At 46.5% G+C, this 17,060-nt stretch overlaps 1 protein-coding gene across 1 annotated transcript; it reads right to left on the reverse strand.

Moving 5' to 3' along the window:
- Positions 1–5,947: 5,947 nt before the first annotated feature.
- GRP (gastrin releasing peptide) lies at positions 5,948–16,409 on the reverse strand. The gene is given in 4 exon segments (XM_037509703.2): positions 5,948–6,979; positions 6,981–6,988; positions 11,164–11,387; positions 16,271–16,409. Coding segments are annotated over 4 exon segments (414 nt in total). The 3' UTR covers positions 5,948–6,936.
- Positions 16,410–17,060: the final 651 nt, after the last annotated feature.

The following is a 17,060-nucleotide window of genomic DNA, read 5'->3' on the forward strand; positions in this document are numbered from 1 at the left end:
TACTCCCCACCGTGCCTCAGTAAAGACAGGTGTGATGCAGCATGAAGGGCGTATGCTCCATTCATTGGAAACTTTCACAGCTTGCGTTTGCATTTAGAAATTCAAGATTCAGCCAATCAACAAAACACGATGCTGTGGCAGTGCCTTGTGTGCAGAGACCAAGGGCAGGTGAAGCCCAGGAGGAGGCACACTGCTTGTCAGCCAGGGGTTTTGGTGCTGGACACTCAGAAGAGACATGGGCAGAGCAACTTTGTGTTAACGCTGGAGACCATTGTCTGGGAGTCCTCCTGTCACGCTAGGCGTAAGTCACAATTTCCAACCTGATTCTTCCCCAGGATTCCTGTAGTAGCTGACATAGCAAACACTGCCTGTTGTCGATACAACAGATGTACTTTTCTTAACCTTAAAGAGAAATGTGGTGTAGGGAAAATGGAGTTAAATCAGGCTTTTTTCCCACCTTCCCTCTGCTAGCTAGCCTCTAAGGCCACACCTGGGGTCTTGCATTTCTCCTGGGTTGTGTTGCCCACAGATGCCTGGGGTGAGGGGCATGGGTGTGGGGTACATGCATCTTTGATTACAAACACTTGGGCAGCCAGAGAGCACAGGCCTGTGCATATGTAAGTGCAGACACCTGGGCTGGGGAACAAGGGTTACAAGCGCTGGTGCTTAGGGGGCAGTGACTCTCTGAGGCTAGTGGGCTCGGCGGATGTCTCCCTCTCTGCTGGTCTGTGTCTTTTTTTTTTTTAAAGATTTATTTATTTATGCATACAAGAGCGGGGGTGCAGACCAGAAATGTTGGGGAGGGGGTGAGAGGATTCACCAGAGACTGAATGGGGGGCAGAACAGGCAGATCTAGTGAAATACACTGCTGAGGGGAGCAGTGGGTGAGACAGGAGAGGTCTGCGTGCCATGTGGGTCATCCCTGGCCAGGGAGCGAACTCCTGCTGTAGTGGCTATTGATGGCTTCATAGTGCTGAGATTAACCCACGCGCCAACTGGGAGGTCTCTGGTCTGTGTCCTCATTCAGCATTAAAGGCCTGCAAAATGATATCGAGGGTGCCAAAATTCTCTTTTTGTCTGCAAGAATTGACAATGAACCTACCCTGCCTGGGATGGTTGCACAATATGTGGGTTGGGAAGGTGAAGGGAAGGGAGGTGGTAGCAAGCTCCCAGCCATAAAACTACATTCCTCAGCCTCCTTTGTTGCTGGAACCGTGACACAGTTCTAACCAAAAGAGAAAAGTGAAGTTTCTGAGAAAGCTTTGCCTTCATGATATAGCTAGGCCCCATCTTTGCTGTTGGCCTTTATTTCCTGATTGGAGTTGGAGTGCATTGGCTTGATCTCAGCAGCCATTTTGTGACCCATCATGAATGGAAATCACAAAGATCTTGTCTCTGAATCCTTTAACCACGTCACAGGCCCTGCCCTGCTAGCCCCTAGACTTCTTATGACAGGAGGGAAAATTAAATCTCTATCTTCCTTAAGTCATGGATATGTTTGTTTTATTTTGTTAGGTGTACACAAGTGCAATCTCTCATCACATGTAGATACAACTGACAAGGCCCCATGTTCCCAAAGGAGAAAGTTCTAGGTTGTCCACCATCACCAGTGCAGTCAATAGGGGAAATCCCCTATTTGTAAATAACAAACTAAGTAACTAACATCAAAGTAGATTTTTATATTTAAAAATACATATAAAATTACTACTAGAGTGAAATAATTTAGGAGGCAAAGTGGATTTTTATAAATATAAATGATTTAATAGTCATGCCCACCGTGTCATTTTAATATTTAGTTATCTCTCACAATAGGAACTAAAAAATCCAAATAACACTCTTGGGGGAAGGTAAAGCTAGAAAGATCATGAATTTTAGCTTGCTTGTGACATAGAAGCAATGAATCTCACTGTTCCCATTTTATAAATGAAGACACCACACAGAAAGAAGCTGCATGCACAGCCCCTGCTCTTAGAGAATTAAAGATCCAGTTAATTGGGTTAATTGATGAAAGAGAGTAAGCAGTTAAGATGGAGGAGGAAAGGCCCAGGAGGAACCACCTGCTTTTGCTGAACTGGTTATGTCAACATTTCTCCTCACGTGGCCACAGCCTCTGTTTTTACCAGTTTAAAAATAAGATGAAAAAGGGACTTGGACCCTCTCACTTCGGTTGATTCACAAAGCCTCGTAACTGTAAAAATTAAACTTCACGGGCCTCCCCGGTGGCGCATCGGGTTAAGCGCAGCGCTGTGAAACTGTCCGCAGCCTCTGCACCGCGGGTTCAATTCCCAGCCGGCTGGTGAGAAGCCCACATGGCGCAGCAGACCTCTCCTGTCGCACCTGCTGCTCCCCTCAGTGGTGTCTTCGGTCTGCCTGTTCTGCTCCCTGCTCTGTCTCTGGTGAATCCTCTCACCCTCTCGCACCTCTGACCTGTACCCCAGTTCTTGCATAAATAAATAAATATTTTTAAAAAAGTTAAAAAAAAAGACATTGGGGTAGGAAGATGTTAAGATATTAAAAAAAATTAAACTTTGTGTCTTCATGGGAAGTCCTGGCCTTTTCAAGGAGGGAGTAGGGATGAAAATGATGCTCTCTTTGGACGTGTGACTTTGAACCCAGCAGCCTCAGTCTCTGTGTCCACCCCCCTTCTTCCCACAACCCTTTTCTCCCATTTTATATCACCAGGCAGGCCGTCATGGAGTAGGCGCAAAGTAATTTGATGACGAGACTCGAGAACCAAAAAGCACTTCACATGTCAGAGAACGTGTTCTGTGCCCTGCAGAAGCATGGGAAAGTGGCATCTGCTGCCCCCGGGAGCCCGGGAACAGACAGGACCTGCCTCAGACCTGGGAGAGTCACAGGTGGAGAAGGTGGGGTAGGGCCCTGGGGGGCAGGGGCTGGCGGTGATTCTAGTGTCACAATAGGACCATAAGCACCTGGTTCTCTCCCGAGGCTGTCAGTCCACCTGTGGTTGGAGCTACCTCTCTCTGTCAGTCAGGCTGTGTGTTATGCACAGTGTGTGAGCCAAGCGCACCTTGGCATTAGGGTGCTGATTCTAACATTTGAAAATCCAGGTGTCACTTTGAACTCTCCCTGTAGCCTGTTGTCGATCCTTACGCATAATTCTTAATTGATGCTTTCATGTGTGTTATATATATTATTATATATTATATATAATATATATTATTATATATTATAATTATATATAATATATATTATATATTATATATTATTCTTACAATAAAGTAGGCCAGAGGGAAGAAAATGTTATGAAGAAAATCATAAGAAAGAGAAGATGCATTAACAGTACTGCAATATATGTGTTGGTACCCTAACTAATGCTGGGTTTATACATACATATACATATCTATGTGGGTTTGTATATATACATATATGTGTGGGTTTGTATATACATATATATAAACATACCTTTTATATATAAAAGTAACTATAATGTATTTATTGGTGTCCTGACGAATGTGGGTTTATAAATATAAACCGAAGGATTTCAAAACCATGTTGTTCAAGGGTCCACTGTACAGTGGAAAGAAAATCAGGGATCACTAGAGGCCTATTGTTTTTTCTGGGTCAACTTAAGGAGGTGATTAATTGGAAGATAGAAGCCCCAAGAGAGGATATGAGGAGGCTTTTCAGTCCATGAGATGCCCTGTTCCTTCTGTTTGGTAACTGGCAATAGTTCATTGTGGGTTTGCCTCGAAGGGCTATTTCGGTTTCTGATTAAAGCAGACTGTGATTGAGGAAATGAATAATACAAATTCCACATTTCACTTAGATTGCTCCCTACACATCCAAGCTAGGTTAAAATGCTCTACAATGATCAAATAACCCCAGTAGGAACTGAAAGGTGGGTGTTGTGGGGCCAGAAATTGTACTGCACTACTTGAAATGCCTGTTTAGTGTGTTACTGAACCTTTGATTGTACGTGAAGACTGCCAAATTACCCAGAGCAGTCCACCCTGTAGCACTTAAAAAGAGAGAGAGAGAGAGACAGTTTTTAAAGGAACAAATTTGAAGGCAATGACTGCTTCCTTCCCATTTGGATTCCTGATTAGCCTGCTTTGTTGCAAGCACCTCTGGAAAATGCCCCCTATTGAAAGCAATCTTGTCTTCCTGCTGTGTGCACATCCTCACCTGTGTGCTGTAGAGAACAGCCACCAGGCTCTTTCCCCAAACCCTGAGCTGGGTAGTAACTCTTCTCTAGAATAGGAATGAGCAGCAATCAAAAGAAGGATTCTGTTCAAAGGCCTCCCCTGGTGGCACAGGTGGTTGAGCGCTGTGCTGTGAAGCTGTCCACAGCCTCTGCAGTGCCGCTTTGATCCTGGCCCCAGCCAGCGGCGAGAGGCCCACATGGCATGACAGACCTCTCCTGTCATGCCTGCTGCTCCCCTTAGCAGTGTATTTCATCAGTCTGCCTGTTCTGTTCCCCACTCTGTCTGGTGAATCCTATCACCCTCCCGCGCATCTGGCCTGTACCCCGGCTCTTATATAAAATAAATAAATCTTAAAAAAAAAGAAGGATTCTGTTCAAGTAAAAGATAACAAGGACATCTTTATCTGTGGCTGACCATATATTTTAACACCCTATTTTCCTTATAATTGGATCCCACAATTTTAGTTCATAGTCTCCATGTAGGATCTTAAAAACTACATTTCCCAGTTGTCCTCACAACAAGTTAGACACATGACCTAGGGCCCACCCATCAGACAACATTCAAAACTGATTTGCAAGGGGAGGTGGAAGGGAGCACAATGCTGCAGCAGAGAGAGCGGTGGAGGCATTGGAAGAGAGTGCCAATTCAGGCCATTGTGCAGAATGCTTAGAAGTAGCAATGCAGCGGTATGAAGGCGGTGGCCATCTAGCAAACCAATCTGAGGCCCAGCTTTGAGCATTGAACCTGCAAGTTCAGCCTGGGCTCATTTCTCTGGTCTTCCTTTCCTACTATCCTTTTCTGCTTAAACTACCCAAGATAGATCCTGTCTCTGAAGCTAAAACTTACCTGACCCACTAAGTGCACACAGGCAGGTGATGGACTCCACTTGCAAACAGGTTTAAGAAAGTGCTCCTTGTAGGAGAAAGCATGTCTCTTAAATAGGGGGATAGTAATCTTGGTCTGGGCTTGGTATCAAGGAACCCTCCTGAGTCAGAAGATTTGCATGCACTGTTCAGACCATATGAGAAAAAATTGATTGCAACTGAAACACAGGATCACATCTACTCTCAGGACAAGCCAAGCAATTGGCAGGCTAGGTGGGGTTACTGTAGAAGCACTGCCTTTTCTCAGTGCCTAGAATGTCACCACAGAGAGATTCCACAGGGTGCAGAAGGCTGTTTTCATCTTTGAGTGTCCTACTGGAGCTCAGCATCACGTTTGTGGGAAAGAGGCACTGGGGGTTCCCAAGAAGAGAAGATGCAAGAGGAGGAGGACATATCTCATATGTTTCCCCTTGGCTTGGTGTGAACCAACATGACTTTAAAAGAAATTAAAGAGAATGCATGACATCTTACATGATCCTCTGACAATCAAAACAAGAGCAAGATAAATCTCTTTACTGTTCAAATGTGATTTCCATAAATGAAGGAAATCTAAACATATGGCAAGAAACTTTAAAAATCTGTTAATGTGTGAATGTCATGATAAAAATGGAACTGGTGAGTGTTACGAATCACCAGACCATGTTCTCTGAAAGTGTAAGGGAATCTCTTGAACTCGTCTCTTGCTTGTGCGGGGAGCTGAGGAAATCTGGTGGTGCAGACTACTTCTCCCGACCTACTTCTCCCAGACTGGCAATGAAATTTCGAAGAAACAGAGCAAGTTGCCAGGCTTCAGTGTACTGAAAGGGAGATTAAAATGAGGGAATGCGACAGACAATCTGGTGACTTTTGATGTTTGTTTTTTTTTTTAAGATTTATTTATTTATGTATACAAGAACTGGGTTGTAAGCCAGAGGTATGGGGGGCAGGGTGAGAGGATTCACCGGAGACAGAGTGGGGAGCAGAACAGGCAGATTGACTGAAGTACACTGCTGAGGGGAGCAGCGGGTGAGGCAGGAGAGGTCTGCTGTGCCATGTGGGTAGCTCCCTGGCCAGCGGGGGATGGAACTCCTGCTGCAGATGCTGGCGATAGCTTGCTAGTGCTGTCTTTAACCCCTGTGCCACCAGGGAGGCCAGACTTTTGATGTTTGAATCCCATTTCCATCTACCACGTGACTTTGGGCAGATTCCCCAGCCTCCTCTAACCTTCTATCTCCTCATCTATTAAATGAGAATGAGCATTCTCAGCTTTATAAAACTGTTATGAGGAGAAGGTCAATACTATCGGCAAAATACCTGGTCAAATTCAAGACTAAAGAAATGGGAATTATAAAGTGATGAATAAGACCAGCCTCTGCCATCAGCCTAGCTCACCTGCTGGCAATGATAAGGGTGCGCCAGCTCCTGGGAGTAGCCACTCGAAAGGCTGTAAGTCGGTATAAGGATTCAGTAAGTGGCCTTCAGAAGGGACAGCTAAGAACTCAGCCTGCCTTCTTCAATGAGCACAACGATCATGCAGCTGTTAACCTCTGCTATTTGTCCTCCATTTGGTATCGCAATAAGAGAACTACCTGCCTTTGGACAATGCATTTAAGCTTTTATTGTGATTGGTCACAGTTCGGGGATGGAAATCGAATTGACAAATAGCCTAGCTGTAAAAAGCATTGAATTGGAAGACTTTTTGGACAAGTATTCACAGCAAACAAGTTCGAACCAGAAGACATTGCTTGAAAATCATAAATTTAGTCAAGGTTGAAAGATACAAGAATAGTTAAGTATTTTGCACAAAGGAAATCTTGGTGGCGGTCCAGTGGAATCGATGCCTGTAGAATGCAGTCTCTTAGGGGTTTTATTTTGCTTCTTCGAGAGAGGCAGCCATTGTCAGTTCAACTGGGGCTTCCTTGCTTCAGATGGAGAGCCTGGAGGAGAGTCCACCAACTTAAAAAGTGTTTAGAAAGAGGTAAACAAAGTTAATGATGCCAAAGGCTAAACTAGAATCCAGCCCCAATCCCAACAAAGCACCTGCTTCACGTGAGAGCTTCTTGGAAAAGCAACTTCCTACCTCTCCTCCAGGCCTTTGGGGCAGGACACAGTGATCTGAGCTTTCACACATTTTCCAGATGATTCTGGGCATATGATTATTTGAGAAGCACTGCTGCCCCTTCAGAGCAAAATGAACTTCCTCTGCTTTTTTTTGAGCCACATCATTTTGGGGTCTTTTTGTTATAGGAACTTAACTTGTACCCTGATGTGACCCCTTAGGTATATCTGGATCTATACTGAAAATGAAATGTATTATCCCTAAGAATTTGTTACTAAAGTGGCAGCTGGGTATGGGGACAATTAGGAAATGTGGAATTTTAATTCTTATACTTGCCTGCTCTGGCCATGCCTCATGACACAAATAAGGCTTGTTTGTGATTATACAATTATGCATTATAAGCCCACGACTGTGAGTGTAGTAATGTGGGCAACTTGGGGAGAGGACTTAATTTGGGTTTCTGCCAATTCTAAATTTATTGTGGTTTGCTAATCATGGCTTCTGTTCAAATTAACTAAGACGGAAGAAAGAATGAGCTGTGGTAATTTTAAAATATTTCTTTGTTCTCTTTTATAGCACCCTTTACCAGCTGAGATGAAAAAACACTTTTCATCCAGACCAGAGCTTATTACTCTTTCCAAGATTCTCTGGCAATTCAGATCCCCCAATGTCCAGACCAACCATTTGTTTTTAATAAGGGAATTGCTGATATGCTCAGACTGGTTATTACCTGCTCTGTGGCTCAACTGCTTTGACCAGGTGCTAATGAGGCCAGAGTGGGGTAGGGGGTAGGTTCAAGTCCCACACAGACCAATTAGCTTTGGCTTCTTCCAGGAGATCGCCAGTCTGTGCAAAGACACTGCTCTCCACCCTACAGTAAAGCCACTGGCCCACAGTTGGGAAAGGGGCATGCTGAGGATGCAGGAAAGGAGCCATCCATGTGCCCTCATTGGCTCAAACGGTTGAATATGAGTTTAACTCAGAGGAATGGAAGTAAAGCTACAATGGAAAGAAGAGTGTGTATCCCAGGTAAGGTCAAGGACTGGGAAGCAAGAGAGGGGTCTTAATGGGGGTGGAGAAGCTGTGTTTGAAGTTTAACCTGCTTCATTCAGCTCCTTCCTAGAAACTGTCTGGTTTATCAGAGGATTCTTGAGCTATTCTTGAGTCAACTTTTTCTATATTTGGAGCTTCCTTTGGAACATTTAAAATATTAAGAATCAAACCTTTCTATTCTCTGGTGAGATAGTCCCTTAGAAATGAGAACAAGTTTGCACATTTCTTTCCTTTCCATAACACCCTCTATGGTGCTCCAGATGTCTCGTTCATGTCCACCAAATAAGAGAAGGGGAAAAATCCTATGGGTATAAGGAATAGAAGAAATAGACTGGGTCCAATTGCAAATGGCACCCAAAGGCCAGCGTCAACCTTCACCAAAACTCAAAACAATCTATAACTATACCCAAGATTATGGATTAGGCCCCAGGGCTGAGCTGAGCATGGCTGTGCTATAGAAACCAGGGACTAAAGGTCATTAGGTTTTTCGTTTGTTTGTTTGTCTGTTTGTTTTGGGTGAGAAGGCGCCAGTTCAAAGAAAGATTAGCCTTGACAGTTACTGGCCATAATTGCTAATTAAGGTCTGGACCTTGTTTGCCCTGATAGAACAGTTTTGATTCAGTGCGCATCCACACAAATCTTTTCTGAATTAAGTAAATATCTTTGTCATTAAAATTAGGAAGAAGCTGAGTTTCTAGCTACAGCTCTGGGAGGGATGACAACAGGACTTGATGTTTTATTACTGAAATGGGAGAGGAGCGCATAGGGGATAGTTTCAATTTTAAGAAAAGTCCTCAGCCTCTGATAATTCCCGCGGCTAATTCTAGCAAAGCTCGGCTAAGTTATTAAACATCTTTCCAGCACTCAGAGAGATCTGGATTTCTAATAAAACTCTTCTCCTCGTACACCCTCTTCTTGAATAAGAGAATTGTAAGATGTTTTCTATTCAAGGCGGAATTTCCAGAGCAAGAGGAATGATTGATTGTGTGGGACTATGCAAAGACTAAGCTAAGATTGACTTTTTATATGACTGGGAAATATATTCAAAAGAACAGGGCTGATGTGTGTGATCGTTAATTATTTAGCTTGAGGAAAGAAATGGGATGAGCTTTCTAAACTTGTAAAAGAAAGAACAAAGCATAAATACATCTAGCAGAAAAGCAAGATCTGATTCTACAAAGATGATTTTTTCAGCTGCCACAGAATACTGTTAATATCGTATTCTTTTGAAGCCATCCCTTTGAAGCCGTCCTATCCTCTTGCCTCCCAGAAACTTGAGGAGCTATTCCTTTGTAACTGCCTTAGAAGTTTACAAAATACTCCTCTGAACATGTTGGAAAATTTTCAATCCTTGAGGAAGGAGTTGAATTTTTCAAAAACATTCCAAAAGCCAGGTTAGAGGGAATAAAGGAGTTCAAAGTGGAGACTTTTAAAAATGAGGTTTTATAGGTTAAACCACATGGTTGGGGGGTTATGAATGAGATATGAGGTTAAGTGCATTTCGATGTTTGTAAAATTGTTTTGGAGGGTTTGAGATAGAGACCATTATTTTTCAATGAGAAGATTCTGCTGTTGAACATCTACCCACAAAAAGTCCAGCAAAGCACTTAGCCAAGAAAAGACCTGGCCAGCCAGCAGCTGAGAAAATAATCGCACACTCAAAGATCCCCTCAGGGCTGTGTCATCCACCCACAAAGAAGGGAGCTGGTCACACAACACCTGTGATACAGGTATGGACAAGAGACTCTGCCTGGGTATTGTACAAAATCCATACTTAATTCTGTACTACTTCATTTAACCCAGATTTCCTTTTCTGAATAAAGGTAACCAGAGTCTAGATGCTGAATATAACATGAACTTTTAATCTGCATTTAGCACAGAGAATGCACAGAAGAACAAAGGGCAGTGAGACCGAAAGTGTCCCTCAGAGTGTGGCAAAAGCCCACCAGGCCTCTGTGAGCAGGGTCATCGCCCAGAGGAACTGCCATGAGAGAGGGATGAGGGAGCCCCAGCTCTGAGAGTGGAGAACATTGCATTTACTATTGGAAACAGCCAGAAGCAAGGCTGCTACTTGTCCTGCATCCTTCATATTTCAGATCAATGAGGATGTCCCTACCCCAAATGATGTCCCCAATAGCAGGAGACTGCCCAAGGTCCCAGGATCCTGCCCTGGCTACATCTGCTTGCTCACCTCTAAAATGGAGAGAATATTAGAATCTTCCTCCTAAGACAACTATGGGCATTAACTGAGAAAAATGAAGGTAAATCTCTTCAGCTAGTACTCACAGTAGAAACTCAGTAAAACTAGTTATTATGATGATTACAGTGCCCTAATTATTTTTTTTACCTTTTTTCATAAATTTCATGGAAGTAGAAGTTAATGAGAATCACTTCGTTTTCAGTTCCCTTGCTTTCTTCTTCGAAGGTTTATTCTCTCCTACTTCCTGTAGCCAAATGATGCCATTTGGTAGGACTCTCTTCCCTGTCCTCTACAGAATTACACACAGGCATGCACCAGTTGACTCGGTGTGTTTGCCAAGTTTTGTAATATTTGGATGCGAGCTGAACTAGGTAATCTTGGAACAAACTTAAGATGTTTTGCGTGACGGGTGGCAAACAAGAATTCTCTCCTCTAAAAATATCTGAAAGAAACATCTGTAGACCCACAAGCTTCGCTCAAATAATCTATGGCCTCACTATCAAAATATTCCGGTAGATTTTAAAAATGCCATCAATGCACAATTGCTAATACAATTCTCAATATTCCTAGAGTGGAGTTTGCAACCTTTGGATATGCTGAGAGGAAGAACAATGTTTTATGTCCAAAGAAAGGGCAGCATGGGAACTGTCTAGTCATTTTCTGAGTGTGTTAGTGTCAGCCTAATGCAGAGGGGCGAAAGCTCACATCCAAGACAATTTTATTCTTTCTGCTCAAATGGCCCCTCATTCCAACTCTCCCCAAACACCTCCATCCCCAGCTCCTCCAGTCTGTTCTTATACCTTTGTGTTTTGAACTCACATCTTTGACGGTCCTGTTATCCTCTGAATCCCAAGTAGTCTGGTGACTGCCCAGGGGTTCCCAGTGAAGTGACCGATGGCTTCTGGTTCCCTTGGCTTCCAAGAAGTGGAGCAAATTTCTTGTGGCTTCTTCCCAGCTCACGTACTCATGTGGCTGCTGCTTCAGATTCCCTCCCTCATAAATATATGAGGACTCTCCTGTGCTCTTTTTCCCCATTAAGTGCCCTATAAAAAAAAAAAAGAAAGAAAACAGAGTGACTCAGATTTAAATCAGGGGAATGAATGACTGAGAAATGAAAAAGGACACCCATTATGTTTATGCTATTTGCTCTTAAATGCAGAATATTTAGCATTTTATTATTAGGAGCTAGTTGATACATACTGTTAGATTTTACTCCCTGGTTAAAATGTGCAATGAGTTGGAGGAAATTAAGAATGTGACTCAGGAGTGGAAGCACCTCAATTAACTAGCCAGGGGACCTCTGCCAAGACATTTATCATCCCTAGTCTTCACTTTTATCAACTATAAAAAGAACGGTTGTACTAGATGAAATCAAACGAATCTTCCTTATCTAAAATTCTATCACCAATTCTGTGTGCACTGAATTCTATTCCCAACTGAATGGTGGAGTTAACCTCCCCAGTCAATTGTGAATTGCTACTGAACAGAAAAGTGATGATGCTTTCTTTGTGTGATTAAAAAAGAAGTACTGCTTTCCTCTCTTTCTTCTTAAGGTAATACAAATGTATCAAAGGAAATTATTATTTAAACTTTCTCAGAGTTTTAGTTGTGATCAAGTCAAGGAAATGTCACCTAGAAACTACAGTTTGGTTAGCATTTAGTTGAAAACAAGTTCTGACCAACATTTCTCAGCCACAAAAGTGCAGAACAATCTCTTGGATGTCGAAAAGCATCATGGGAAGTCTCTAGATGGCTCCAGGAGGTGGCCCTGCCACCTGTAACACCTGCCACCTGTAACACTTGCCACCTGTAACACCTGCCACCTGTAACACTTGCCACCTGTAACACCTACCACCTGTAACACCTGCACTTGTAAGCAAAAGCTGCAATGCAGGAAGCCTTGACTAAAGTGAAGGACATTCATGTGTCTAAGTGGGGATTGTTCTGGCATGAGAATTCAAAGTCCACATTCACAGCAGTGAGTTAGTCTATTCACATGATCGTATTTATTTTCTTTAGCTGATTTCTCCCACATCTGTCACGGATCTTTTAGCACTTTCGTGTTTCTCATATAAATAAAACCATGGTGCTTTTGATTTAAAGCTCACCAGGGAAGAGCTCTTTGTGATTCTAACGTTGACTGACATTATAAGTATTGAAGTCAAATGTTAAATACTTGTACAAATAATAGGGAATAATAGTTGATGGGCCTTTTGTCACTTAAAACAGCCCCATCCCAGCAGCTCTTTCCCTCATTGTGACTTTATTACTGGATGTGTATTGTAATGTATAGTCTATAGTTTGTTTAGATGTGGATTATTTCATTTGATCTGCACTGTAACCAGTTTGATGAAAATGAGATTTGCCAAAGGTCACAGACATGTGAGCAAAGATTCTAGGATTAACATCAGCTCATTGTCCAGACTCTACAATGTTGCACTGCTTTGACGAGTCTCATCATCCTAGGACAATAGGACAGTCAGAAATCATTCTGGTTCTGGAAATAAGGAGCAGTAAAGACTACAAAAGGCTCTCTAATATATAAATAAAGATAGATCATGTGTCAGTATATCATGACACATTATGTGACCTAGAAAAATGAGGCCTGTGAGTATTGGGGAGAGTAAAAACGAGGTCTTACCGCCTTGCTGTGAGCACTTGCAAGTCACTTATGACATGACGCTTCAACTATCAAGACTCTATTGAGGCCTCTGAACCAACTAAGGTTTGAATCCTGAGTGATGGGACTCCCCACTTATCTGCCTGGTCAACTCGGTGCCCGGATATCCACTAAATAACCTTGCATTTAGCCATAAGACTGATTAGGTTGCACAGCTTCCCAGGAAGACGCGAAGCATTTGGCTGTATTCATATGGAGGAAATTGAATCATGATGATGGGAAAGCAGGATTAGAATCTGATGCTCCCTACAATGACCTCAGTCACTTTTGCCCTCCTTAATTGGCCACCATCTGGTTAGGACGCTGGGAATGAGAAAGGGGTTGTGAGAAAGAAACGGGGGTGGGGGGTGGGGGGGAGCAATTAGGATTTTTTTATAAATAACTTCATTTTTCTCATGCCTGAATACTTTTGTGATTTTTTTTTTCCTGAAGTGGGAAGGTAAAGTAGTCCTTTATGCCATGATTTAACACAGATCCTTATGACATTGTACTGAATTTCAGTATTTGCCTAGTGGGTGGGTGGGTAGTGTTCAGATTTCCACCCCCAGATCCACAGACTGGTATTAAAGAAAGTGGGCCATCTCTGGCATCCCAGGGAAGCTCAGTTACCCTAAGTCCTATTTCACTTTGCCATTGGCTACTGTCAACGAAATACCTATCTCCATGGCAACGTGGCTACTATGCCCACTTGCACCTCTTCTCCCATCATCACTTATTATGTGACCATGTCCTAAGCATGGAGAGCTCAGCATAGACAAAAGCAAGCACTTGAAAAAAAAATAAAACCTTGCCCAGAGGGAAGAAAGCTTTTGTCCTTTTTAACAACTTCAAAATCCCACTAAAACTGGCAGGTTTGAAAAAACTGCATATCCTTGAGCTGAAAACTTGAAAATTACTGTAACTGAGGAAAGACATAAAGACATAAAGTGGTGACTACTTCTAAGAACTAGTTTTTCTGGAGTGATATTTAAACTGTGTTTCAGTTTCTGGAGAAGCACGAAACAGAAACCCTTTCTGACCTGAGCACTAGCTAATTCAGAGTTGATGTCTGCAGGTTCTCCTCACAGCGCCCGCATTTCTTAGGCTTGTGTTATGGCCGGTGTTGATGTATTTTCATGGCACAAACCAAACATTTGCACCAGCTTCATCCAGTGGGTGAAACCACTTAACAAACCTGCAGATGAGTGCTGACTACTCCCTCATGGACACCAACAGGTAGTTTTAGTTTCGTCTAATGAAAACTAGACTGTATGGCTTCCGTAGTTGGGAGGACAGCCATTTACTTCCAATAGTGGAAAGTCAAATTTAAAATCTAACACCACCTTTCAAGCTTGCGAAGGTTCACATTCCAACAGAGGGCCTGTACCCAAAGCACACTTTTTCACAACTACAACATTCTCTCAGATCCAATGTGGTTTTCGACCTCACCTCCCTCTGTCCCCTGTTCTTCATCAACTGCCCAGTCAGCCAAGAGAAGAAAAGGAACAAGAGTGTGGTTGAGAACAGGAGGGAAGTGAGAACATTCGAGGCTGATCAGTGTCCTCAGGGGTTAGGAATGCCCAAACACTCGGGGAGGAGTGACTGTATGTGGACGCTCTAAACATCTGGGACAGAGGTGCTGGGGACACAGCAGCCAGGGTTGGCTTGCATCACTCCCAGCTACTGCTCTTGTCTCCCCCTTGGCCTGCAACTGGTTTTGTACTAAACCTTTTGAGTACAAAAATGGGCCCGAGGTGATAGGCTGGAAATCTGGAGTCCTGCTCCATCCTCCGGGGCCACTGGCTGGTGGCTGGATGGGACAATGGCCACTTGCTCTGAGCTCCCAGAAGCCCTAGGAAGCCTCCACTCTAGCTTTCTCTTTTAAAGTGAGGGAAGCTGGGCCTCCGCTGGTGGCTCAGTGGTTGAGTGCTGGGTTGAGAGGCTGCTCGCAGCCTCTGCAGCGCCAGTTCGATCCCTGCCACCTGCGAGGGTCCCACAAAAAAATAAAGTGAAGGAAGTGGGGGTGATGGGGTGGGGAAGAGGCTGTTTCATCTTTACCATCCAACCTCTCCCTCTGTAGCCCCCTCAGAGATCACAAATACAAATACTTTCATCCCAGGTGCTGCCAAGACCTGACAATTTTTTTTTTTTCAGTAACACCCCTGGGTCCTGGATTCTCTGAGAAAAGCACAACACACGGAGCTGAAGATGTGACGGTTCCTGTCTGAGCCCCATCACGTCTAAGGACACACACACACACACACACACACACACACACACACACACACACACACACACACACACACACACACACACACACACACACACCCCCTTAAATCTCTTTACCGATCTAGCCGCGTGCAGCGGGAGGGCTGGGCGCGAGGAAGTCGGGCGCTCCGCATTTGCCAGCGGCTGAGCTTGGCACAGCCGGAGCTCCCGGGTGACGCTGGGGGAGCGCGAGGCGGCGGGGCGGCCCCCTGCGTGGCTTGCTGGGTCTCCCCGCACCCCGCGGGGGCCTCCCCAACGCGCCGCTCCCGGAGAGTCGCGCCCCCAAGCCCCTGCCCGGGGAGGGCGCGCGTCGGCCGCGGGGCGCGAAGAGGAGCTGCGGGAGGGGCGAGGTCGGGCTGGGGAGGGGGAGGAAGAGCGGGCGCCCAGGGGCGTGGGGAGCCGCGGGACGGCTTGGGGAGCAGGCGAGGTTCCCGAGCGTCCGGCCGCGTGGGAAGAGAGGCGGCGGGCGGCGGGCAGGAAAGGAGGCCGCCGCCAAGGCGAGAGAAGCACCGAGCCCCGCCGGGCGCGCCGCAGAGCCCAGCGCGGGAGCCCCGCGGGGCCCCACACCTGTGGCTTTCCGGGGCGCAGCGGCTCAGCCCGGGCGCGCTGGGGTTGGCGCGAAGGCCTCCGGGCGGGGCCAGGGGCCGAGGCGCGCTCGGGACCACCCCGGCTCCCCAAAGTTGTCCCGGGAGAGAACCGGGCCGCACGGGTTGACTCGGGGCAGGAAAAGAGCGCGCGCGGGGAGGGAGCGGGGCGCTCCTCCGGGGGCCGGGCGGGCGCCCCGGGGCGAGAGTGACGGGAACCGGGGCGAGCTGAGGGGCCAGTCCCCCCAAACCCCCGAGGGGGCGACGGCTCCCGGGACCGGGAAGCGCGGGGCGGAGTTTTCGGGGCACCGGGTGGTCCGGGCGGCAGGGCTGGAGCCATCCCAGCGCCCCGGGCCGGACCGCGGAGACGCGGGGGTCCGGGAAGCCGCGCGCCCCGGGCGCGCCGGACACTCACCCACCGCCCAGTGGTTGCCGCGCGGGTACATCTTGGCCAGCACGGTCCCTCCGTTCCCCGGCACCGGGGCGGCGGGGCCCCGCGGCGCCTGGCCGAGCACCAGCGCCAGCAGCACCAGCCGGAGCGCGCGGCCGCGCATGGTCCGGGCGGGAGCCGGGCGGGGAGTGCGCTCTGCCCGGGGAGCCGCCGGGACCCGACCGCGCAGGAGCTTCGCCGCCGCCGCGCGCGCCGCTGCCGCAGCCTCCTCGGGCCCCGACTTTATATGGGAGCCCCGGCGGGGGGGCTGGGGGGCTTTTGCACCGGGGACCCGGGCGCTCTGACGTCTCCCTATAGCGAGCCCGAGTTCTGGGATAACTGGCCGGGAAAATCATCCGTCTCCCCGCCGGGGGGTGCAAAGGCTGTGTTCCTTCGCCCTGTCTCTTTCCCTCCTCGTCCTGTTCGCCTCCGGCATTAGATTAATTCAGATCCTGGATCCTCCACGCCTTGGCGACATGACAATTGAGGGAACTTCTTGCCCCAGCCTCACCGGCTGCCTCCCCTGTTTGCTGCTTTCCAGTCCTGCAAAAGGGAGCGTTTACCCTGATCTCTGGCACAGGGGTGGACAGGTGCTTTGGGTTGGCCTTTGCTGGAGGGATTTGGCATGGAAGAGCGAGGGACTTCTGGTTCTGTGACCCCCCCCCAACACATATACTCCACACCCCCCACGGCCCTCCTCTGGGTCCCAGCCCATATACCCCCCCATTCCTTTCCTTCCTGCAGCAGACCCCTGTCACCACCAAGACCCCTGCCA

The sequence above is a fragment of the Talpa occidentalis genome, unplaced genomic scaffold, assembly GCF_014898055.3.
Source record: "Talpa occidentalis isolate TD23 unplaced genomic scaffold, MPIMG_talOcc4v2.1 talOcc4.13, whole genome shotgun sequence".
In the NCBI taxonomy this organism is placed as follows: Eukaryota; Metazoa; Chordata; class Mammalia; order Eulipotyphla; family Talpidae; genus Talpa; species Talpa occidentalis.